At 41.5% G+C, this 25,857-nt stretch overlaps 1 protein-coding gene across 1 annotated transcript in view; it reads right to left on the bottom strand.

Moving 5' to 3' along the window:
* csmd2 (CUB and Sushi multiple domains 2) overlaps positions 1–25,857 on the bottom strand; it is a 253,729-nt gene that overhangs the window by 45,301 nt on the left and 182,571 nt on the right. The window contains 17 exon segments of the mRNA XM_034704867.1: positions 109–198; positions 736–756; positions 1,427–1,437; positions 1,750–1,817; positions 6,747–6,781; positions 6,784–6,864; positions 7,084–7,188; positions 8,162–8,258; positions 10,850–10,974; positions 11,977–12,030; positions 12,033–12,179; positions 12,880–12,975; positions 18,537–18,650; positions 20,499–20,615; positions 21,344–21,538; positions 25,034–25,221; positions 25,329–25,467. Of these exon segments, the coding sequence (XP_034560758.1) occupies positions 109–198; positions 736–756; positions 1,427–1,437; positions 1,750–1,817; positions 6,747–6,781; positions 6,784–6,864; positions 7,084–7,188; positions 8,162–8,258; positions 10,850–10,974; positions 11,977–12,030; positions 12,033–12,179; positions 12,880–12,975; positions 18,537–18,650; positions 20,499–20,615; positions 21,344–21,538; positions 25,034–25,221; positions 25,329–25,467 (1,683 nt within the window).

Genomic DNA, 25,857 nt, shown 5'->3' with positions numbered 1-25,857 from the left:
ACCAATGTTGTCAGTCTACAATTTAGCCCTTCAAGTTATGTAATTAAAGGTTCTTGAGAGTAAAATGCCAAAGTGTGGCATGTTGTAAAAGCCTCTCCAGATGCTCACCGTAGCCAACTGGCAGGTAAACTCTCCAGGTGCAGTCACTGTTGCTAGGGTAGTTGCCGGGGAAACCGGACTGAGAATCATGCCCTCCATCTCCTCTCTGATTCCACCACATTGAGCTGGCGGAGGGCAGAGAGAGAGTTTATTTATTAGCATCTGCAAACAGTCAATCTCAGACTTAAACAGACTTACAAACTTTGTTCAACACAGACGTTGGTTTTGAGGGAATCTTAGGAAGGAAAGCTCTAAAAAAAATATGTAGTACCTTTATGTGACCAGATAATACAGATGTATACTGTGAGTTATTCATTTAGTGCATAAATTCTAAAGTTTGTTAAAAATGATGGACAAATAGACGCCAATACCACACTGACTCTTTAAGGTAGGTTTTCATTGCTTGCAGGGGAGGTGGTTTTTAATTGCTACTTCGTGTCCTTGAATCCAGTCACTGAAAATACTGCTGTAAGCACAAAAGCAAAGTCCCTTTCCTTTCACACCTTCATGTCCCTTTCTTGATCAAATCTATGTAGTAACAATTTTATAAGCAATGATAAAAGCGCTCTTACAGAATAACCTGAGCTGGATGTAAAAACTGCAAACCCTGTAAAAATGATTAAATAGTGTTTAAACTGGCATACAGAGCGCCACCGCCTCATCAAATGGGAGAATTTATCTCACTTTTAAGGAACTCTTGTGCTCTTTTCTTTCTACTTGAGATGTTGAGGGGCCATATACTTCATCTTTGCGGCTCTTCATCCCTCTCCTTTCATCCTAAACGTTTGATGGATAAATGCTTTCGTGACTGAAATCCAGGACTAAGACTCAAAAGACTAGATAAAAGGTGAAATGAGTAAAAAAAAAAAGGGGGGTTGGAAATACTGAGTAAAAGTGATGATCAGATCACAAAAGATGAAAAGAGTGAGAGATCCTGACACCAAAATTAAAAGGATGAAAGGATGCCAAGACTAATGGTAAAAGAATTAGCTGACTCAAGGGGATAAAAACACAGAGGTACTGCCGCTAAGAAAGCAAACACTGAGGGAAAAGATTAAGAATAAATGGGACAAACAGCAGACGTAAGACAGAGGAGGGAGGAACCACACAGAGAAACCTCAGGTTCTGTACCATTGTGTTTCTGAAAGGAATAAGTGAGGGCTTCAATGTTATCCTGTAGCAGCACAAAAAACCTGAGGTCATCAGAAAACTGCTGATGCCTGTGAACACAATAAATCCACCCTCTACTTCAACCAATCACGGCTTGAGACTGAACTAATTAGGCAGTAGTAAGTTGTTACACTAAGATGAAGCAGTTTGTTAAGACACTTTGACAGGCTGGGAGACTTGAGGTGCAAAATAAAAGGAGAAGCTGATACTGTGTCATTTAGTGTGTGCCTTCAGTGTTGCAAAAAATGAAGTCAATACACAGTGTAAAAGTGCAAAAAAACAAAAACAAACATCAAATAACATGTTTTTATTTGAGAATTCAAGCAAGTGTTCCAAATGTGTGGGTTTTTGAATAGTTAGGGTGTGTGACTGGCAAGGCTAAGGTTCCCCCAGGAAAAGGGAGAAAAGTATCCAGAAAAACTGAAATGAAAATACAGAGGCAGGAGATGGCAGAAAGTGATAGAAAAAAGCTATTTTTACCAATGCAGAGGAGGTGGGTAGTTCCATCGTCTGACTGTCCCAGGCATACAGGTGATATGCGAGTTCCCCTGTATGGCGCATCAATGTGGGCACACACACACACACACACACACACAAAGACAGACAGACAAAAGTGCAACAAAGGACAGAAGATGAATTCATTTTTCCTCCCAACTGTCACTCATCACTTGCTCCAATTATTTGAACCTGCTGCCTGTCTCCACATGACTTCATGTGGCGACTAAATGACTAAATCCATTTGAAGTGACAGAGAATAACAAAGAGGGAGCATCTTTTTTTGTTTGCACTGTCAAAGAAAGTGATAAAACATTTTTGTAAAATATGTGCAGTTGAGATTCAAAGCTAACTTGCTGTGGAGATAAAACATTTGATAATAACGTGTACATGTAAGAGTAAAATGGACTTTTTAGATGACCTTTTCCAAAAATATGATCATCTTTTCATTCAGAGACAGTCTGGAACTCACTCTGAGGAAGAGTGGCAGAGCTTTAAAGTCAACATCATGGTTAAGACCGTTTGTTGCTATAACAAATCTTTCAACATGTCCTACTGGTTAAGAATTGCTACAACAATAACACATAACACCTTCAGATATGTCCAAGTTTGTTGACTATCTAAATTATCTCACAATTTGCCCATTCCAGGTGTTTGAATTAGGATCAGAAGTGTCATTGATAAGACACTAGTGATGTGTCATGATCAAAAGCTGCGGCTCTGAGAGCCGATGCTTTATAGTGAATCAGAAGAGCCGGCTCGCATCGAGAGAGAGCCGGCTCCCAGATTTTTCCTTTCACTCTCAGTGCTCAGCCCCAGCTCTGCTCACAGCAGAACTTTGTTTTGATTGGTCAGCATGGCGGCCATGCAGCCAATCACATGTGAGGATATAGGATACAGGTGATGGTGGGGAGGCTGTGTATCCTGGCTTCATCTGTTCCTTCAGAGAGAGTCTTCTTGAAGACTGGGCAAATACTCAATGAGAGGAGAAATCGGATCAGCCCATCCAAACTGACGCATCGGATTTTTCTCAATGCCAAACTGAGGACATTAATAATGTTTGCTCGAATTTGGTTCTGTTTCTGTTTGCTTGAGTTGGTTCTGTTTCTGTTTGCTTGAGTTGGTTCTGTTTCTGTTTGCTTGAGTTTGGTTCTGGTTCTGTTTACTTGAGTTTGGTTCTGGTTCGGTTCGGTTCTGGTAAGGTTCTGGTACGGTTCTGGTACGGTTCTAGTACGGTTCTGGTTCAGTTCTGGTTCGATTCTGGTTCGGTTCTGGTACGGTTCTGGTATGGTTCTGACTCGGTTGGTTCTGGTTCGGTTCTGGTTCGATTCTGGTACGGTTCTGGTTCGGGTCTGGTCCGGTTCTGGTTGGGTTTGCTTGGATTTGGTTCGGGTTCTGTTTGCATGGATTTGGTTCTGTTTCTGTTTGCTCGAGTTTGGTTCTTTTTCTGTTTGCTTGAGATGGTTCTGGTTCTGTTTGTTTGATTTTGGTTCTGGTTCTGTTTGCTTGAGTTCGGTTCTGGTACGGGTTCGGTTCTGGTTCGGTTCAGGTTCGGTTCAGGTTCGGTTCAGGTTCGGTTCTGGTTCGGTTCAGGTTCGGTTCGGTTCTTGTTCGGTTCTGGTTCAGTTCTGGTTCAGTTCTGGTTGGGTTCTGGTTTGGTTCTGGTTTTGCTCTGGTTCGGTTCTGGTTCGGGTCTGGTTCGGTTCTGGTTGGGTTTGCTTGAGTTTGGTTCCGGTTCTGCTTGCTAAAGTTCGGTTCTGGTTCGGTTCGGTTCAGGTTCGGTTTTGGTTCAGTTCTGGTTCGGTTCTGGTTCGGTTCTGGTTGGGTTCAGGTTCGGTTCTGGTGTGGTTCTTATTCGGTTCAGTTCTGGTTCATTTCTGGTTGGGTTCTGGTTTGGTTCTGGTTCGGTTCTGGTTCAGGTCTGGTTCGGTTCTGGTTGGGTTTGCTTGAGTTTGGTTCTGGTTCTGTTTGCTTAAGTACGGTTCTGGTTCGGTCAGGTTCGGATCAGGTTCCGTTTTGGTTCAGTTCTGGTACGGTTCTGGTTCGGTTCTAGTTCGGTTTGCTTGGGTTTGGTTCTGGTTCTGTTTGCAAGAGTTTGGTTCTGGTTCTGTTTGCTTAAGTTTGGTTCTGGTTCTAACCCAAACCCTAACCCTAACCCTAACCCTAACTAACCCTACCTAACCCTAACCAACCCTAATCACAACCCTAACCCTAATCCTAACCCTAACCCTAACCCTACCCTAATCACAACCCTAATCCCAACCCTAATCACAACCCTAACCCTAATCCTAACCCTAACCCTAACCCTAATCCTAACCCTAATCACAACCCTAATCCTAACCCTAACCCTAACCCTAATCCTAACCCTAACCTAATCACAACCCTAATCCTAACCCTAATCACAACCCTAACCCTAATCCTAACCCTAACCCTAACCCTAATCCTAATCCTAACCCTAACCCTAATCCTAACCCTAATCACAACCCTAATCCTAACCCTAATCACAACCCTAACCCTAATCCTAACCCTAACCCTAACCCTAATCCTAACCCTAATCACAACCCTAACCCTAACCCTAACCCTAATCACAACCCTAATCCTAACCCTAATCACAACCCTAACCCTAATCCTAACCCTAATCTTAACCCTAACCCTAACCCTAATCCTAACCGTAATCCAAACCCTAACCCTAATCACAACCCTAACCCTAATCATAACCCTAACCCTAGTCACAACCCTAACCCTAATCACAACCCTAACCCTAATCACAACCCTAACCCTAATCACAACCTTAACCCTAATCCTAAACCTAATCCTATCCCTAACCCTAATCATAACCCTAATCCTAACCCTAATGACAACCCTAACCCTAATCTTAACCCTAATCATAACCCTAACCCTAATCACAACCCTAATCCTAATCCTAACCCTAATCATAACCCTAACCCTAATCACAACCCTAATGCTAACCCTAACCCTAATCACAACCCTAACCCTAATCACAACCCTAATCTTAACCCTAACCCTAATCCTATCCCTAACCCTAACCCTAATCACAACCCAAACCCTAACCTTAATCACAACCCTAACCCTAATCACAACCCTAACCCTAATCACAACCCAAACCCTAACCTTAATCACAACCCTAACCCTAATCACAACCCTAACCCTAGGATCAGGGTGAGAATGGTTTTGTAAAAGAATAAATTAGCAAAGTTAAGGTAAAATATACGGCTACAAAAGATCTTAAATTAAGAGCCGTTCGGGAGTCGAAAAGAGCGGCTCTTCTTTGGGAGCCGAGTTAAAAGAGCCGGCTCTCTGAAAAGAGCCGAACTTCCCATCACTATAAGACACTACAACAAAGGTGTTATGGCATATAAGAATAGGTAGGAAAACAGCCTTTAAACTGGAAACATTAGCGACATTGATAAATGGAATTATATTCAGTTGTAAAGTCACTTTAGATTGAGAATGTGCATATACACCAGTCAGCCAGAACGTGAAACATCCCAGACCTGAAGAGACATGGACTCCGCCTGACCTCTGGATTATGCCCTATGGTTTGTTGCATCAAGACATGAACAGCAGAATCTTAAAGTCCAGTAAGTCACAAGTTAGGGCCTCTGCGGCTCAGACTTGGTTGTACACCCCACACATGCTCAGTTGGATTGAGATCTGGGGAATGTGTTGGTTATGTGTTGTCAAGTTTCTACAGTTCCATCGCTCCAAGGTCCAGTTTTTATGCTCATATGCCCATTGTAGGCGCTTTCGGTGGAGTACAAGGGTCAGAATGGGCATCCTGACAGGTCTGTGGCTATCTAGCTTCATACAAACAACAACAAACTGACAGTGTGTTCTGATGCATTTCTGTCAGAACTAGCATGGACTTATTTTTGTAGTTTGAGTGGCAGCAGCTCTTCTGTTGCACTGAACCACATGGGCCAGCCTTCTCTCGCCATGCTCACCAAACCGCCTTGGCTGCCCATGACCTGCTGCCAGTTCACTGGTTTTCCTTCCTTTGACCACATGGGTAGGTGCTGGCCACTGTAGACTGGGAGCACTCAAAAGAGCTGAAGCTTTGGAGATCCTCTGACCTGGTCATCTAGCCATAACAATTTGGCCCTTGTCAAAGTCACTCACATCCCCTCGCTCGCCCATTTTTCCTGCTTTTATAGCATCAACTTAGGAGGACAAAATGTTCACTTGCTGCCTAACATGTCCCATCCTCTGAAAGGTACCATTGTCTAGAGATAACCAATGTTTTTCACTTCACCTGTCAGTGGTTATATTGCTTTGGCTGACTGCTGTAAATCAAAGTATTGTACCATTATTTGTTGATAACACATCCACCGCAAAAACACTTAGGTGCATTGTTTTAAACTTTCTTAATTAAGGAATAATTTGTGGAGGAAGTTAACTATTATCACTATTTTATAGAGTAATTAGTTTTATTTTTGAGAGAGGAATGATTGAACTCTTTTAACCTTTATTGCTAAAATCTGCTTATTGCTTGGAAACTATCAAACTTTACAAAGACTCACGGCTATTTTCCTGATGTCTCAACAATTAGAAGCAAAACCAGACTTAGAAAAGGGGGGTGACATTTCTGGTGAGAACAGTGCATGGGGGGAAAGTGGGAACACTTAATTCTGAAGGAGTTTTGTGGGATACAATATAAAGACACACTTTGTTTGAACTACTGTACTGCGCATCCAGCCTGTCCACAGTTGCCATCTGTCCTCAGAACAGCCCAGATGATTAAAATGGATGCTCTGAAGGATGTGCATTTACAGTGAGGCTGAATGAGTGTGCAGAATTATAAGTTTGTACAAAATAGGGGATGACCAGAAAACACTTATCCCAATACATACTTTGCTTTTTTGGCTATTCAATTGGACAACTAAATATAAACTTGAGCATGCAATGATGTGGTTTCTGGTTACTCTTTTAGCTGAGTTATATCTGAAAGTAGAATATGTTACCTGTAGAGTATATCCAGGTTCACATTGGAAAGACCCACATTATTCATCTGAAGACGCTCCCCAACCTTGATGCCATTCATAGGAACTACAGGCTCTGGACAGTTGGTCAGAGACACAGCTGTGGAGATAAATAAGACACAATTATAAGGAGAGAAAAAAGAGAAAGGGAGTAAGCTTACTGCACAGACACAAAAAAGACAGGATCAAAAACTACAATGCTAAGTGTGGCTAAAATATTGCAGGGAGACACATGTGCCTCTGGAGTGAAAGCTTAGATAAGAAATGTATTAAGAGTGTTGCTACTTAACATCGAGTGGTGTGAACCATTTTCACTTACTTTTGTATTCCAGCCTGAATCCAGCTGCAGACACACTTATATCAGAGAAGAAGTGGAGGTAAAGCTGGTTTGAGGTGCTGTTGAGAAGAGCAGGGACCGTGGTGCCTTTGGAGGAGATTAATAGTGGGTTTAGCCGAGCTATCTTCCGCACAGGCTGACCATAACTAAACTGTACAAACCACTGGCAAATAGCCGAAAGGTTGAGTTTTTTTACTTTTTTACATTTGCCGATTGAAGAGTCTAGTATTTGTTTGCCTGTGTGTGCTTAAGCATGAATGCAGCATGACTATATGCATGAATTGTTTTAGGTACATTTGGATGTTGAGGGAAGCAGATGTATGTCTGACCTACTAACTGTTAACAGGACACACAAAGGCAGTTTTTTTTTGTTCCAGTGAGTGGGAATGTAATCAGCTGAAATTAAACAAAAACAAAATCCTTCCAAAAAAGGGGGAAAAAAGGGGGGGGAATATCACAGTAAAATCAAATGTTCTACAGACACTGTGTGACCTAAAATTGTCTGTTTAATGGCTCAGATTTGTAAGCCTGGCATTTCTCTTTCATCTCTTTACTTCAGGGTACATCTAACATTTACTCTTGGTCTGGTTCCAAACACAAACAAAGCAGAATTCCCTGTTGCTGTATTGAGGGGAGTAACACAGCTACTGTAAACAAATGTTCACTTTAACTCCACACAGGAAAGGCTAACCTTTGTAGAGCTGTACCAAGATTTTGCCAGGGGGAGCTCGAACAGCTTGGAGTCATGAAAATATCCTCTATTCACTCTGAATTCAATTAAACAACCTATTAATACCAGCTATGCCAGATAAGGCCCCTGCTTCTATTGTTGTAAAGTGTGGGGTTAACAAAAATAGAACTTGATTCAAGATCTTATACGTCTTTAAAAAAACTGACTGGACCTCTGTTTTGCATCAAAATGTTTCTTTGGCAGGTACACGTGTGGTTTAAAAGTTATTCTAAGATCCAGGCTATGGAGGGGTGTAAATATTTAAGGGAAAAATAGAACAAAATAGGACACAATAAAATTTAATCATACATGCAAACACACAACATTTACCTGAGAAGCTGCCAAGCATGGTGTCAGTGTTGTCCCCTCCGTCAAACACCTCCAGCGAGTCCCAGTTCTGCTCTGTGACAAAGCTGATTACCTGGATCTGGAAAAGGAAGAAGTATTTATGTCAGTGAAAGAGGGATGGGATTTATGCAGTATATCCACAGATGGGTCAAAGGTTTGAATGTGCAGAGAAATAAAAAACGAGGTTGAAGGGTTAAGAATTAATAAGTGATGGAAGGCGCCATGAAAGGTTTATGAAAAAGGGACACAGTGAAGAACTAAAAAGCATGTCCATTTGGCTGGTTACAACTTGAGCAGAAGTTGTGTTGGTCCTGACACAGTGAGCTGCAGCTCAAAATATCACAGAAAGGCTATCCACAGCGTGACAAAGCTATTTTTAGGTGCAAAACAAAAACCTCTCTTCTGTAGAGTGCCTTGAAAGCTCCTAAAAATGTAAAAACTCTCTTTTCACTATGCTTCAAGTATATATTACAGAGCAAAGAAAGACTTAACAAATATCAAAAGTCAGTGTGCATACATATATATTTCTTTAATTCTGTCCTTTCTTTTTCTCTATTAAACCCCTCGTTGGAAGGCTGTGTTCAAGTGGTGTGCATTGTATATGAAATAAGGAAAAACTGGATGGCAGCTGCAGAGAATGCTGGAAATTCTTCAAAGAAAAGCAGCCGGAGACTTGTGCTTGTTAGACTTCTTCTGACAACAGCTGCCCACTTGAAAAAAGTAAAACGATGCAGCTTCATGTGAGAAAAAGCATTGTTGACGCCTATGTGACAGGTTAAAAAATATTTTGCTGTTGAATGCCAACCACAGGAATTGGAGAGCTTACTCCTCATATTTAAATTCCAGTTCCATTTCAAACTGAAGCTGAGTTAAATAAGCCACTCTCAGTCAATCATATCTTGATTTCTATTTTGTCCTTAAATGATTTTCAGCATACCACCTTTTCCAATTTATCCTTTTAGTGTTTGCAAGCCTCCCTTTCTTCCCTCCCCTGTTACTCCTATTTCTCACCCTTCTCTTCTGCCTCTGATGGTTATAGATCGGATACAAGCCAATTAAAGGGCCAGTAGGGGCCCAGATATATCCCGGGTAGACAACGCAGATCACAGATTGATCTTTCATTAGAGGGCCACGGCAAATGTGCCAGCAAGTGCACCTTGCTCCTTTAACTTCTCCTTCTGGATTGTGACACTCCAATCTAATGTGTCTCTGCTAGCTACTAGAGGGAGAAACTGTGATAAAGACAGATAGAGAGGAAGGAGGAAGACTGTGTGAAAAGGAAAAGAGGGGATGAGGACTCTGGGTGTGTGTGTGTTGCTTTAAGAAAACAAACATATTGTGACCTAACTGTGTCCACATATACGTTTATACCAGCGTCCTGCTGTTTGCCTTTCAGAGTGTGTGCATACTGTCAGATCTCTGATACTATTCACAGTCTATCTCAACACCAAGCTCTTGCTGCTTGGAGTGTAGAGCAGCATGCTAAGTCCACCTGAGGGCCACCTTGTGAATTTGACCTGCAAGGACAGTCAGCTTAGGTGGAGGAGCTAATAGCTGAGGGGCGGCTCTAAGGTCATTAGCACGGAGGCTGAAGCATAAGCCTAAAAACTTTCCGTCAGGGAGCTCCACAGGGACCATGCTCTGGGTCCTGGTGGAATTCCATCATGCATGCATCAGAGAATAAGAATTTGCTAACCAAAGTAACTCCTTATAAGAAAAGTGAAGTAATTGAAGAGGCAATCATATAAAAATGTATTTCAGGTTGTGCTGAACTTTGCATCTGAACTTTCTGGTAAGTGATCTGGCAAATTAAATTCTGAGCCTCTACAGGATATATAGTTTCATTTGACAGCTCCACTGTACTCTGAGAAATGCAAATGCTGTATGCATGATATGCAGTGGGAAGCTTGCACCAGTTAATTAGACCTTGGTATGCTAAAAACATGTCACCACACAGGAGCCTGTCATAAAGACCAAGCAGTTGTGTGAAGGCGATGGGCTAAAGGCAAATATCATCTTTTAATTTTCTCTGTTAACAGTCTGACCAGTGACCAGTTGAAAAAGAGGTTAATCAGGATGCTTTGCATTCATAGAAAGGTCACTGCTGCCCTGCTTTGGGATTTTTATTGATAGAGACAGAACATTCAAAACCCTGATTAAGTACTATTCTGGAAATGGGAAAACAAAACTAAAAACAGCTAATTTAATCATAAGTCTATCCATTTTTTTAAACAAACCAGGAAGCCAAATACCAAATGGTACTGAAAAATGATGTTATGATATCTGGATGTATTTATACAGTTTACCGTTTGAGCATCTGTAGTAAACCTGCAAAAACTGGATTCTTCTTTCCTCATATAGATTTGTATATCTGATGACATCTATGGTCTTTGATCTCAACAGCTTTGAGATTTGTTCACCATGATCTCCTATCCTGACTTAACACATCAGCAGGCTGTGATGAATAAATCACTTCCATTGGTTGTGTGTGACTTGGGAATTATGGATTGGATTAGGCATGGGTAAAGGGGCAGAGATTCATTTTGGCTCTGCTGTTAACAAAGCTGAATCTGTCTCAGATTTACTCGTGAATTTAGCGACTTTATGTGTAAGCTGATCATTAAAATCCTAACAGTGCTTAATACAAAGTAGAAACTCCGTCACACAAACCTGGATTCCTGATCCTTCGGGAACAGTGATCTTCCAGACACAGTTGAGGCTGTTGAGGTAAGGCTCAGGAAAGCCGGGGGATAAGATGGTGCCAGTTCGATGAGTCAGATTACCTCCGCACGGTACTGCAGGGGGAAAAAAAGAGGGGTAAAAGCGCATGAGTCATATTAGCAGTCCATCAAATGTAACAGGAATACAGACTGGAGAAAAAGAGAGGAAGTATGGATACAAGCATGCATGTGTTTGCACACTGATATAAGCATAAAAAGTGAATATTAATCCTCTTTCTTATAATTTTAAACATAGATTCACTTTTGCTTGTTGGATTAATTATTCAAAATAGTAATGCAACCAGGATGAAGATACAATTCTAAAAGTATTCCAAAAAGATTAGGAAAATAAATTATGACAAAATAGTTTATCAGAAAAGAACAGATAAATCATCCTCACTGTGTTCATTTTCTGCTTCTTATTCATGAAATTTGATTTTATGACTCACTGTACTACAACCATCTTACCATGACTAAAATGTTAATACACTATAAGACCACACAACAAGTCTGCTCCACCTGGTCACTGAAGCACACACAAGCATACGCTCAGTATAGGGAACATACTGTTTTTACACCATCTTCACAGCTTGTTCTAGACATGTACACATCTGGTGAGAGCTGAGGGGCATCTCTTACAGCTGTATAGAGTGTGTTGGTGTGTCCTTGTTTATACATGTCCATAGGAGCATGTGGTGTGTGTGTGTGTGTGTGTGTGTGTGTGTGTGTGTGTGTGTGTGTGTGTGTGTGTGTGTGTGTGTGTGTGTGTGTGTGTGTGTGTGTCTCCCCGTGTGTATTTGTGACCCTCTGGCGTGCCTGCCACCTGTGTGCCTTGTAGCTAAATCTTGCTGTATTGCTACAGGCAATGGTTGGCAGCCACATCTGTGTCAGAGTGACCACAGTTTGACCCTAAAGGGATTAAGTGTGAGAGACTCAGGGACACAAGGAGACATCAGAATGACAGTGAAGAAACAACGAGCATCACAAAAAGAATGAAAGAAAAATAAACAAACACTTGTGTTTATATTCGTGTCTGTTACTCTGTTTGTTGTGTACATTTGAATATGCATGTCCCACCTATACAGCTGGGTATGGAGCTGTTCCATTGAGCCAGGGCATTGGGAACAGTCAACATTCAATGGCACTCGATCCCTCCAGCATATAACCTGGACTGCACTCAAAGCGAATCACAGCGCCAACTGCGAAGTTGTTACCCATACGGCGACCATTGCGGGGCTCTGGGACTGAGCTGCACTGTGTGGCACTGGTCCGAGGTACAGCTTTGGAAGGAAAAACAGAGTGATTACTCATTGATTTTAAGTGATTATCTATGACATTTACAGAAAAGGCAAGCTGTCTCTCTTCTCTCTGCTTCTAATGACAGTCAGCTCATAATGAATTCACTAATAGTCTCCTACAAGGTTTCATTTTTCCAAAGACCCCCCCTATTTAAAAATTTAAGTTGAAGAAAAGTAATTGCAGTCGTCATTGTCACAATGGTCACACCCTGAGACAAATAGATAATTTAAAATGTGGTACTCATTTTATTCTAATTCTGTATTTCTTTCAGCTTACTTACAATAAAACCCACAATTGAATTATTTATTGATTAACTTTCTCCAGAGTTTTCCTTTGGATATACGTAGCAAATGTCATTTCTGGTACAGTGCATTATTTAAGGCAAATAAGAAAAACAATTCAAGAAAGAAGTCCCTCTTAGGGGAACAGACAAACAGGGAACTACAGCCCCAACCTTTTCAGCTGACTGCTATTCTTCTACTGTGTTAATGCTTCAGAGCACACACTTGTGCCCACACACAAACAGACATATCACAGCTGAAACAGTTGCTGAAGGTGAATCCTTTCCAAATCACTCAGCAATTCATCTATTATAGAGGGGAACTGTGACTGAGTCGAAACAGAGGGAATCCAAAAAAAGCAGTAGGATTTATTTGTGTGCATTTATGCGTGCACACTTACCCTGGTAGGCTAGGTGGAATCCTCTGGAGCTGGATTGGCCTTTGGAGGTAAAACGGATCAGGATTTGATTGGAGGTTGCTAAAGGCAACGACTCACCTGAGATGGGGAAAAGTTAAAAGAAACAGTTTCTAATGTTATTGGGAAATACTTGCCTTCAGTTTATATTTGTGTGGGTGCAAACCTCTCTTTTTGGCTCCCATGCTGCCAATTGACCACCTACGCACTTAAATAAAACTATATCCTCACTGCATATAGTATAGGAAAGTTAGAATCATAATGTGTTGTTATACTTTATAAAGTTAATCTGTATGTGCAGGGATACATTTCAAGATTTAAGTGGTACTAAATCTGCCTACGACTGTGTAAATGTAAAACATTCGGCATGTCCCTAAATATAGCTACTGATGCTCCATTCATGCAGCATTGGAGGAAGAGGGGAAAACTAGTGCATAGATGTTCCATTTCATTAAAAAATGTCAGTCTGGGGGGGTGCAAGTTTCTGTTAAAATTAAAAATACCAATATGCAATTATGTGCTGATTATAAAGTAGAACTCAGTACTTCAACATCAAACAGGACCATCTTCTTTTGGACAGTCAACTATATTGTGACTAAATGAGAATTGTTGTGATTGGTGCTGATGACATTGAGTCACAAGCACAACTGAACCTCTGACAACAATCTAATTACAGTGTAATCAATTGATATTCAGGGTGCTTAGAGACTACTTTTGTTTAGCAGATGAGCCTTAAACAATGTGTCAGCTCAAATGTCAAGCTCTTGTTTTCTCAAGCTAAAAAGCATTTTTAATTGAGGGTTGTTTTCTTTGTCTCGTCCCAGCTGGATTATTGTAACTCTCTGTTCACATCCCCAAATTACCAAATCATAACTAGAGTTTCGGCAGCTGGTGTAAAATGGTGCACTATCACTTGTAAGTGCTGTAGAACCAGCTCTTATGTTCACAGCTTGCTCAAATTCAAGGTTGGTTCTATCACCTGCAGAGTAAAGCTCTCCACAATCAGGCTCCTGCTTATATTCAGAAGTGTTAACAGCAAACTGTTCAGGCAGGACTCATAGGTCACCTGACCAGGGCTTAGTGACTGCCCATCTGTCAAATTTCAAGGCCAAGGGTGATGGAGCTTGAGTTTTTGTAGGTCACCGGTAATGTAAATAGCACATTTTGTCATGCTTCAATTTGCCTTACATGGCATATAGTGTGTGAAGAGAGGACTTTCATTGGTCTTTGTGACTTTGTGCAAAATATATTTTGATAAGTGTATGCAGACCTTTACGCAGAGCAGTGCTGGAAGAACAAGTGATGGTTAACTGTACCTGGGTTCCAAGTACTCAACCAGGCGGCAGAATCTCTCATTTTCAACAAGCAGCAGGCGTTTCTCAACCTTAACCACTAATCCAAAAACTGTCTGTCATTTTCACACTTTTAAACATCACTGGGAAGGTTTTTGCATCGTTGTGATAAAGCTGACAACGTTAACTGCTTTGTTTTGGTTTCCATTTGTGTTTGGTTGAACTTGTTATATTCTTTGTCATGATGGTTCTTGAGATGCTCAGTTAAACTAGTTGTGTTATATTTTGCTACGCTACCACCACCATCCCTTGAAACATGAGCTTTGCACATATTACGATTTGCTGATGAATTCTTTGGAGTAACGAGCGTGAAATATCTTCACATTTCTGAGCCTCTTTAATTAGCTGCCTCCATGCTACATCAGCTCTCCACCTAATGAAACACAGATACCACCCAGTGGAGGACACAATGTGGATCGGTACATACCTAATGGCATACACATAAGCACAACTAGAAAGAAATTATACAGACCCGATTTCAAATCCAACAGTTTGTGAGGCTACTACTGCACACAGCTACGGATAAGTTATAAGATCACTTCAATTGTTTCCTTCAGTCAGCATCACTAAATGAATGACAGCCATTCTATACCATAATCTGTTGATACCTCCTTCTACTAGATAAGGTTCTGATTTGGTGATCATCTAACATGCCATTGAAAAAAGATGAGCTGCTTGCTTTTGCATCAAGACTGGCAATGTCGGGTAGATAATAGAGAGCATGCCACGATGCATTAATGTTGTTATTTTAAAATCAGGGTAATTCCACCAAATAATGGTTTCTGAACTCTTCCCAAGTCTAACCATTATTATTGTGCTGTTTAAAAATCAATATGAACCTTGCTTTTTCTTTGCATAATTCAGGGCCTGAAAAATAAAACATATTTTGTTTACTTGACCAGTTTTCAATTTTAGAAGACCAAAATGAGAAATGTTGTTTACAATATAATACATTTTTTTTTACTCACACACAAATCTGTAAGTAACAGAAACAGAGAAAAACATGTTTGCAGTGGTCTCCTAATTTATCCAGAGCTGTATGTTTGCCATAAAAACAATCCTCCAATGATACTTGACTGTTCAAAATGAAAGATTTGTCTTTAAACCCCACCCCCCAGAAAGAAGATATTATGTCAGAGCAATTACTGGTATGATTGTTTGCTACCCTCGTCAACCGAAAGTGTAATTAAACACAAGAAAACCCCATGACACATCTACTGTGGTGGAAAACATTTGTTGACTGACACAGAACATGATACAAAGTGTGAGCATCTCTGTCTCTGACTCTCTGTCTCTCTCTCAGTGGGCTGCTGACTGGCTCTCTGCAGTGGATCTCATTACTCTGTGTCTGCTTGCTGTCACACTGTAGAGGGAGGCAGACGTGCTTAACCCCAGAGGCAACATCTGTGTGTCTGTGAGAGTGTGTGTGTCAGTGAGTCTGTCCTGTGCATGTGTGTTTTGCTCATGTTTAAGTGTGTGAATATTTCTGCACTTTCAAACACAGTGTCCTGAAAGCTGCTATAGCTCAGTTTTTAAGTGCGTTATCACTATGATTCTTCGGTTTCTTCCGTAGGATCCCCAAGGCATGCTGGGTAGTTTATTAGAAGAAGCCCTTGCTGCGCGCTATCATGGTGGCGGTGTTTCATAATTTGCTGTGCTGGGCAGGTATTCATCCAGACGGATCAAACATGTGTCAGCATGTAACTTATCAACCCTCTGGCCACTTTCCAGCTGCAAACCACTTTGCCCTTAAAATGATCCTCTACGCTGGCATATGGAAGACTTACAAGGACAGATATGACTTTGGCTGGAAGTCAATAGTCAAAATTCTTTGGCAGGTGTTGGTGTGCAATGGTTTTGATTCAGCAGTTGTGGGGAAAATGCCAGAGATTAACTGAAGCTACAGCTGTTAAACCATAACTCAAACAGGTTTGGAGTTAAAACAGAGGCACCCTGTTCTCAGCTCATTGGGGACAAATTGAAGTGGTTTGAATGGTTAATGAATAAAGGTGGAGCATGAATTCAGCATTTTGAACAAAAGTAAGAAAGGAAGCAAATTAGTTATCAAGGAGTCAAACTCAGATACAGCTGAATTACAATGGACTCCCTGGTCCTGCAGATGGATAAAATTGCCTTTTTTCTGATCCTTTTCTAATCGGCATTAACATGAGTCCCCTGATTTTTTGATCTAATCCTTTTGTCTTTTCTGCAAACATGCCTTTCTCCCATTTCTTTTCTCGATCGATGACTTCATGAATCACTTCTTCATCTCTTCTCCTTCTTATCAATGTTACCACAACATCCTGCTATTCAGTCAGGGAGTTCTCATCATCTCAACATTACAATAGTGATATGCTTCACCAGACGTAAGGACAATAAGCATACTTTTAATCCCTTCGCAGAAACTAGTTCAGTGAATGATACTTTTTAAAGTCACAATAATCACAGTACACTGTTTTGTGTTTGACTAGTGATTAAAAATGTTTGACAAATAATATATTGTCAACCACTAGAATACTAATTACCATACTCTATATTCAATGCCTATGATGAAAGACTGCATGCATTCATTTCTCGCTTTATAGATTAGCAGTTGTGTATGTTAGTAGAATTGAAAGCTTCAGTGTATCTTTATGCCTGGATCATGCCTAATTCATGCTAGTTATGCCTGTGTGCTCCAGTTCTTGAGCCCCCCTGCCTGTGCTGACTAAAAGTCTCTCTTCTCTTGCCAAAGTGTGTCCGCTCAGCTGTGCCATGCCTGGTTAGAGAGCCCTGTGAACCTGCCGCCAGGAGTCTGCAGTTAATATAGCGTCCTGTTTATTGAGCTGTAAACTGGATTTTCTGAGGCTGCCCTGGACACAAACCAAAGTAATCATTTCGCTTTTGTCAAGCCACAGGGCTGGAGCAAGCTGAGATGGAGAGCTGCCCCTACCCCACACACCTCTTCACCCCAACCCTCCCAAAAGGTTGAAACCCCCCTCCTCACACACACCCCAAAGTTGTTTCTTTTGTAGCCAACCCATGCAGCTGTGGCATTTATCTCACCTGTGCATCAACAGCAACACGCCACAGAAGTATTTAGGTATCCTCCACCTTTTCACTTTTGACCTTTTAACAGTTATCATTTTGTCCTTCTATCTTTGTCGGCTTTACTTTTGCTGGATATTTATTGAGAAGCCTTTGCAAAAGAACAGAGGACTATCTGAAGGTCTTACTTCCTTTTGATCCCAGCATCGGATTGGGACAGATCAATAGATATTTCTCACAAGCCTGGTAGAATATGTTCTTGTGTCTTTAATTTAACCTCCAAGGAATACATCAGTGATTTCAGTGGGAAGCTGGTATTTCTCACCATAACTCAACCATAACAAAGTTGACACTGTGTATTATGAATCAACATCTGGTGCATATTAAAAAAATATTTGGCATTCTTTAATGTTTGCCTCACATTAAGGCATTTCTTTAGATAAATGAATTAAATTAAAGGTATTAAAAACATGGTGGAATGAGACCTTCTTGAGGTAATTGCAGCTTAAAATGACACTGAAAGGGTTTTATGCAGCAAATTTGGCAAGAATTTTGACTGACACTGTAGCATGAAAACGTAGCTGCAAGCTTAACAGTTGAGCCAACATTATTAGCATAATACCAATGCTCTTAGGTTGTTCTTCACTATTCATGATATTTATAGTTATGTTAATGTGGCCATGAGTCAGTCTTTATACTAAAACATGTATTTTATTTCTAGATGAAAGGGAACAAGGAAATCCCGAGACACCTCCCTTCCTTACATCGGGCACACAGGTGTTAGTGTGTTGTTGTGAATTTGTTTTCCTACAAAACTGCACAGGCTTACAAAGCTGACGTGTATTTGTGCATTAAGAATTCAGGTGTATGTGATGCTGTGAGTTCTTGAGCCTGTCTACAGATATGTCATCCCTGTGAATCTTTAAGGTGCTGTTGTCATTATTGAACAGTTTTACAGCTCACTGGAGCCCACCTGCGGACCCAGCAGCTCTGCCTGTGTCAGCTATTTGTCTCTCAGTTTAACTGGATCCTTGTGAAGGGGATGAGGCTAAGACAACATTTTATTTAGTTTCCTCTTGTGTCAAAAATGGCTATGAAATCAAATAGTCAAATCCCTCAAGTCATGTCTTGCCTTTCTGCAGTTCAAAGTAATTAGCCTCTGCTTTCCTTCTCCTTTAAGCTGAGATGCGGATTTATGCCCCATAGCAGCTACAGAAAAATGTCAAAGCATGCCTGCTTCTGAGTGTGTTTATGTTTAGGTACCTGTGTGTGCTCCAGATAGGGAGCTGAGGACACGGGAGTGCTGTGTCGCCCCATCATAAACCTCCACGATGTCATTCAGAGCCGTCTGGAAAAAGGCGAATTGACTGAAGACGACTGAAAAGACAGAAGAGGAAAAAAACTGACATCAGAGGAGAGTGATATTACCTAAAAATAGTGACTACATCACAGAATCCCTGAAAGCTTTAATACCTATTTGAAATGACACAGACAATCCATACAAAAAGAGTACTCAGTTGTATCCACATTCAAAAAGAATATTTTCAACAGAAATTTCAATCAAAGTGTCTTCTTCCAAGTGAGGTGCATAATACACCAGTTAGGGCAACAAAACCCAATACTGATATAATACGACGAGATCGGCAATCCTGTCTGAGCTTGATGGCTTGTCGGCAGATGAAAGACTTCGGCAATGACTGCCAATCTGTTGCACAATGTGCTGCTAAAACTCTACTACAATGCTTTCATCCTTTCAAGCCATTCTATTCTCCCATTTTAATGCTATGGCATATAACATATCCAGCTCTCTCATATCTAATTTTTGTCTATTTTACTTGTGTTGAATATTGCAGGCTAAAGCATGATAAGGGGATGGGGGAAAGAGCAGAGAGGACAGAGGACAAGTGCTCTAGCAGGGCGGATCTTGGTTATGTTAATAGTTGCTATACCTGTACATCCTCTTTTTTTTAAAATGATAAGAGAGGCCAATAGAAACAGTAACACTGAACCTGTCTTCTGCATTTGAGGATAATAGTCCATCATAAGTCTTGGTGCCTAAGGGAAAACAGCAAGAATGGAGGTGAGAGCAATTTTGGCCTTTTATAACTAAGTGCGCAGCCTTCACTGTCATTTTCAAAGAATATGCAAATTTGGACTCTAATTATTCCACCTTCCTCTCTAGATTTGACTTCATTGAAAGAAAAATGTTGCCGACAGGGTCCAAGACAGGATGGGTGCCCCTTCATTTCAGACCTCCAAACGAGCGCCATGACCTCACCATTCACAAGGCTGGGCTTGAGGTGCCCCAAAGCCAAACACATGCCAGCCACTTCTGTTTGATGTAATTTAACGTGAGACTTAAGCTGTCCCTTCGAGAGGCACAAAACTGATAAGTCATTAAAGAGCCAGAGGGAAGAGAAAGGGAAGCAGGAGTTTGAAAAAAGGAAATACAGACAGAAAGTGAAGACGACAGACATTGTGGGCAACTAAGTGAAAAAATGTGGCTTCTTTTTGTGTGTGTGTTTGAGCTGTGTCTCACTTCTGCATTGTTTTGATTTATGAATAATTTGCTGCTCCTACAGCATCAGATCACATATTGGAAGCAAGCCGTGACCTTTAAAATTGAAATGCCAAAAAGCAGTGAAAATGCGGGAACTCTGGATGTTCCAGACACCAATTATTTTTTGGGGTGTATGTGTGTATATCCGAGACAGACATATTGTGCGCCTGATGTGTAACATAGCGATTCAATTTCTCTACTGAAGTAACACGAAAATCTGGTGTTGCAATGAGACAGATGGATATGGGAACTGTAGATCACTGTTTGATTTAGCATGTAGAAAAGTGAAAAACTCCTTTCAGTAAACCTCAGACTAAAGCGATTTAATTGCAAGCAGGGAACACACTGTGTGGGGGAGCTCCTTTAAGTTCTCCACAAACTTGTTTGCTCCTACGCATCTGTTACTAAAAATATCAGGTGTGGAGAAAAAAAGGCTGGGCTGTCTTGCTTTCATTAGTTTCACTGGAAATATATATATATTTTCTTTAACTTAAGGTACTTCAGTGGAGTTTTTTGGCTGACCAGAGAACATTTGCAGCTTCACTACGTACACATGATTACCTGTCCTATTACACCCATAGACACAGACAAAACTGTACTTTTACTGTAAAGATCTGACATCAAAATATCTGAATACCGTCATAATGAGTGGTTTCTTCACTTACCATAATCTTTGGGCACCACCACCGAGTACAGACAGGTCCGTGCACTGCTGTAGTTGCCGGGGTAACCAGGAGACAAGACAACTCCCTCCAAACCCGAGTACTGTCCTCCACATGGAGCTAAGGAGAGACACAGAGATGAGACACGAGCAGACTATTCAGACAGAAAAGGTATGTCTAAAGCCAATAGTGTAAGATTCAATTTCTCCTCCACCTCCTGCTTTTCCATCCCCACTATTCCATTACTCCTAAATTACTTTTCTTGTCTGATTGGGCTTTGGGTTGGAGATGTCCCAGGTGTTTGCCACACTGAAATTGCAATGTTTTTCAAGTGTCCCTCTGGGTTAGCTAAGGTTAGATGAGACCTGAATTCTCCTCTGCAGATTAAAGCTCCTAAAAATGCTACGTGTGTGCTTGTAGCTTGTAGCTTGTGTGTTTTGGTTGTGAGAGCATGCCTTCCACCTGACATAAAACTGAGGCTTCACACTGCGAGAGCTACTCTGGTTGGTGTTTGGGATCTTTTTGCAGCTTTTCAGGGGAACATGCACAGCATGTGTTAGTCATGTCGTGGAAATGTCAGAGAACAGGCAGGATGACGCAGGTTTTGTTATGAGTGTGTGTAGCAGATATGCAAAATAAGAAGCTTTTTTCCAACTGCAGATAACATTAAGGCTTCTCCCTCACATTTATTAGCATTAGCAGAAAGAAGGCAGCTCTACATGCATACCTGCAGGATATAGCTTGGTGCAAAAGCCACATAATCGGAAATGCATGTTTACATGAGATAAATCTATAAGCACTGATGTGGTTTGTGTTGCTAACAACCGTCTCCAGATGTCAGTGTTTACCAATGCAGATGGGTTTGGGTTTGTTCCAACTTGGTTTGCCATCTCCCCCCATGATGCAAGTGAGAGTTTGGTCTCCCTCTAGTGTGTAGCCGCTGTCACAGTGGTAGGTGACAGTTGAGCCCAGCTTGAGGTCGGCGCCCACCCGTGTCCCATTGCGCACCACACCGGGCTCGAAGCAGGACTCCCTGGGGTTCTCTGTGGAGAGAGGTAACACAGTGGAAAATCAGTGACAGAAGGGAATGCGTGTTAGTACCAAAAAAGAGGGAACTTTTTGCATCAAGATGCAGCAGTGATACAGGAATAGAAAGCATTTTCTGTCCAAGGCTGCTGATATTCTGTGTGTTCTCCTTTCCTTCACTCATTCCCTTTTTTCCCCTACTCTGTGCTTTCCTCTTTCAGTAAATATATCTCACTGACTGCCACTTTTCTCTCTAGCCCTTGACTGTGCCCTTTCATCTGTGGCTGCTGGAGGTATGTATGGCTGTGGAGACAGACAGGCAGTTGATTGAGAGTGGCATTGCTCTGGCCCAAGGTCTGCTGACTGCACACAACCGCCTTTCACACAACACTTCACTGTGCACTCAACTAGAGAAGACAATGCACATACGCAAGCTCTCTCTGGCGAACACACACACACACATACTCAACCCCAACACATGCACATACACACTCCGTATCTAACCGCATATCAATCACCAGACCTGAGGTCGTAAGAAAGATGTCTCGCTCAATCTAGCATCACATTGTTCTCAGGTGGAAAATGTGCATGTGTGAGGAGGCCTGTCAATTTGGCACACTTCACGCCCTCACAGCTAAAATAAACAGAGGAAAAATGCCCAAAGCAATTTGGTTCAATCTTAGACACTCTGCACTCTAGTCTCAAAGAAAACTTCAATATTTGATGACACACACACACACACACACACACACACACACACACACACACACACACACACACACACACACACACACACACACACACACACACACACACACACACACACACACACACAGGGAAGAGGAAGGTGGGTCGAATGTTGTCTTTTGTAAGGAAACTTTAACCAACAATTTGGTGCCTGACTAAAATGTGAGAGCCTCAAATATCAACAGGTTGAAAACAAGCTCTCAGTATAAAAAACTACAGCTACACAAAATCTTTTTCCCTATTTTAGACGTATTTTTAAAATGTTCAATTGCAATATTAACACAAAAGACTGCATTTTAGTTCTTATACATGACGGCAGTCTTTTGAAAAGGCATTGTGTTATATAATTATACCTCTACTCTGACTGTTTTCTGTTTAATTTCTTACTTTAATAAAAAAGGAAAATTAATTTGAGGAGATTTTTTTTTCTTGCTCTGCAATTTGATTTAACCAAACTAATCACAACACACTATTACATGTCATGAAGCTACTTGCTTTGTGCGTTGAGTAATTATCACAAAGTGTAGTCTAACTAAAGTTTTAGTGATTTATTAAAGTGCAAGCGGTGCTTTGGATAAATGCCCGGTTTTTAACCTGAAATCTGGGGATCTGCTGACCAGACGGGAGGCTGCCCTTCATGGCTGAACAGAGTGCTGAGGCCAGGCATGTGGCCTGCCTGTCTGTCACCCAGGGCACCTGTTCTAGACAGGTTGAGCCCTTTCATGGGCTGATTTAGACCTGAACCTTCCCTTGCTGCTGCCTTCATTAAACCGGCACACCTGGCTAGAGACAGCAGAGGCGTGATGGATGTAGCGGGCACTGGGTGAGGACCAGCCCTGGACACAAGCTACTGTTGAGAAGGTCGGTCAGTGCAGTGAGGACTGCCGATTTAAAATCCCTTGAGCTGGGACATTTGGAGCTGCAAGGAAAGGTGGAGAAGTGGCATTGTCTGTTCTGGAAAACACTCAGTGAAGTGTAAGTGATGTGAAAATGAGCCCGGGAGTTTGAGAAGTGGTTTGATGAGATATATTTGAGTATAAGGATTCATGTACAGTATATGTGTTTCTGTTTATGTCTGTGTCCATGTGTTTCATCTAAATGTGTCTCAGGCATGGAAACTTTCAGCCTACATATTACCCTGGAGACACTAATCAGACATGGCCAGAGACACAGAAACAAAACACAGAGACACAACGATTGCTTGGTAAAGAGGCTGACAGCACCTCAGGCGAATTTTGTAATGCAATTTTAAGCAGCCGGCTGACCAAACACAGACCCCGCCAACTTGTCAACTTGCTGCTTTTTCACCAAACAGACCTAAACCCACAGCCAGCCGTGCTTTTCTGCCATGTTGTTTGTCTGAAACTGAGGAGGTAATTTATGTATTATTTGGTTATGGTTCATTAGTGTGGAGAATTGGAAGTGTGGAGAGGGAATATTCTGAGCCCCACACTGGGTCCATCTGCTCTACCAGATTGGCCATACAATATCACACACTGTATCACACACTGCAGTAAATATCTCTGAAAGTGACTTAAGGGGTAGACTCTGTAACAATGTCTCAACAAAACGCTGTGTTTAACTCCATTTATGTATAATTCGCTAATGAAAGCTCCGAGCTGCATCACATAAATAGGTAGCATTGTGAAATCAGTTGAATTGCTAACATAGATCAAATCCCATCTGAACACCAGCCAAGAAGCAGAGAGCTCAGGGTCGATCTGGAATTGGTTAAACGTCTGATACCTTAAACAGCTCTAATTGTGGCTGGGAGAGTTAGGAAGATTTAAAACTGTTCTCCCAAGCAAAGCCCTTAGCGAAGACGCCCTGTGTAATTTAAAGCTTGTTCAGCGCCTGTATATTTGTTAGGAAAAGGCTTTAACATACAGGGGGTGAGGCGTTCCATTGTGAGATTCAAACACAAATGCCGAAAACACAGATGTGTTGCGTTATCCATAACCAACTGGCCCTCTTTCAAGGATGTCTTGGATCATTCTGCGGCATGTGTGCTGTACACAGTACCTTGTGTGAGCAAATAAAGTGGGTCCCCCAAACAACATGCTGCGGTCAGCTAAGCTCAGCATGAGACAACAAAATGTTGTTTGCTCTAATTTATGAGAAGGCTTTGTGCAGCTGCAAAGCGGTGATCAAACGGAGCTTAAGCACACATGCTGCTGGCTTTTCATTTTCATAATTCTTTGTTAGTCGACTAGTAGAGGGGGGACAGATCAATAACACCCAAGCAGACTATGGCACAAATGGGAGGAGGGGGATCGTGAAGCTGCGGCACAGACACCCCGTTCTTTCTCTGAAGCAATTTTCTCACCACTAATCTCACTTACTTCAGACTAGACACAAGAGAGAGTTAAAAAGAAACAATCTGCAAGGTCGATAAGCAGCAGAGGGTAAATCCATTTGCACTCTGACAAAAGGAAGAATTTTAAAACATGAATTGTTTGGGGGATAAAGTCTCACATTCCATTTCAAATTCGCTGGTTTGCTCAGAATCTTACAGAGCAGGGGATGAAAAACTGATGATGAAAAACTCTTACATATATATTTACACACACACACACACACACACACACACACACACACACACACACACACACACACACACACACACACACACACACACACACACACACACACACACACACACACACACACACACACACACACACATAACCCAAGTCCCCACTAGCTTGATGTTTTTGTCCAATTAGCCAAATACTGTGTTTTCATCAGAAGCCCTGTGCACCCACCTGTGTACTGAAGCACAAATCCATTGCTGCTGAGGGAAGCATCACTGCGAAAGGCCAGGAAGAGAGTGTTGGCGCTGCTCTCGATGCGATCGGGAACATCTGTCCCATAGAAGCTACCCAGCAGGGGGCTGAGAGAGTCTGGCCCATCATAGATATGTAAGAAGTCATAACTGGGCTCTAAGCTGAACCTGGTAAGAGAAATGTACATTTCATTAAGATTATCAGTTCAAAGAAGATACGAGACATTTCCCTGACAGGGTTTTTGATACTATTATCAATTAGTAATGAAGCTTACTGGTTAAAGCTAAGAGCGATGACATAGTCCAGTGTGACAGTAACTCTCCAGTCACACTCTCTACCATGGGGGTACGGTTCAGGATAGTCTGGAGACAGTATCAGTCCGCTAGGACCCGTCAGGTTCCCGCCACATGGAGCTATAAACAAAAAGATAGAAAGACAACCAATAACACAAGAACACCTCTAAATCTTTACGTGATATTCCTGTTCATTAACTCTCAGTCTCTCTCTGTATGTGAATACGGTCTGCCTGCAAGAAGACATAGTGACAGATGCTTAATCAAGACGTGGCTAATGCCCGATGACACTGCTTTTCATGTTCTTACCTGTAACTTTCCCTCATCCAAAATATCACACTAATTAAGCCAAGTAGTAATTAAACAAGGTGGCTAATTGTGAGGTTTTGATTTTCATTGTCAAGTTAAAGTATTTTGTAGGACATAAAAGTATTTTCATACAAAAGAAGATACGCGTAAAGGGTCTGACTGAGAGCTCTGTGTTGTTCACGAGAAACGAGATAATGAGAT

The sequence above is a fragment of the Notolabrus celidotus genome, chromosome 16 (genome assembly GCF_009762535.1).
Source record: "Notolabrus celidotus isolate fNotCel1 chromosome 16, fNotCel1.pri, whole genome shotgun sequence".
In the NCBI taxonomy this organism is placed as follows: domain Eukaryota; kingdom Metazoa; phylum Chordata; class Actinopteri; order Labriformes; family Labridae; genus Notolabrus; species Notolabrus celidotus.
This window is presented reverse-complemented; position numbering and strand designations above follow the sequence as displayed.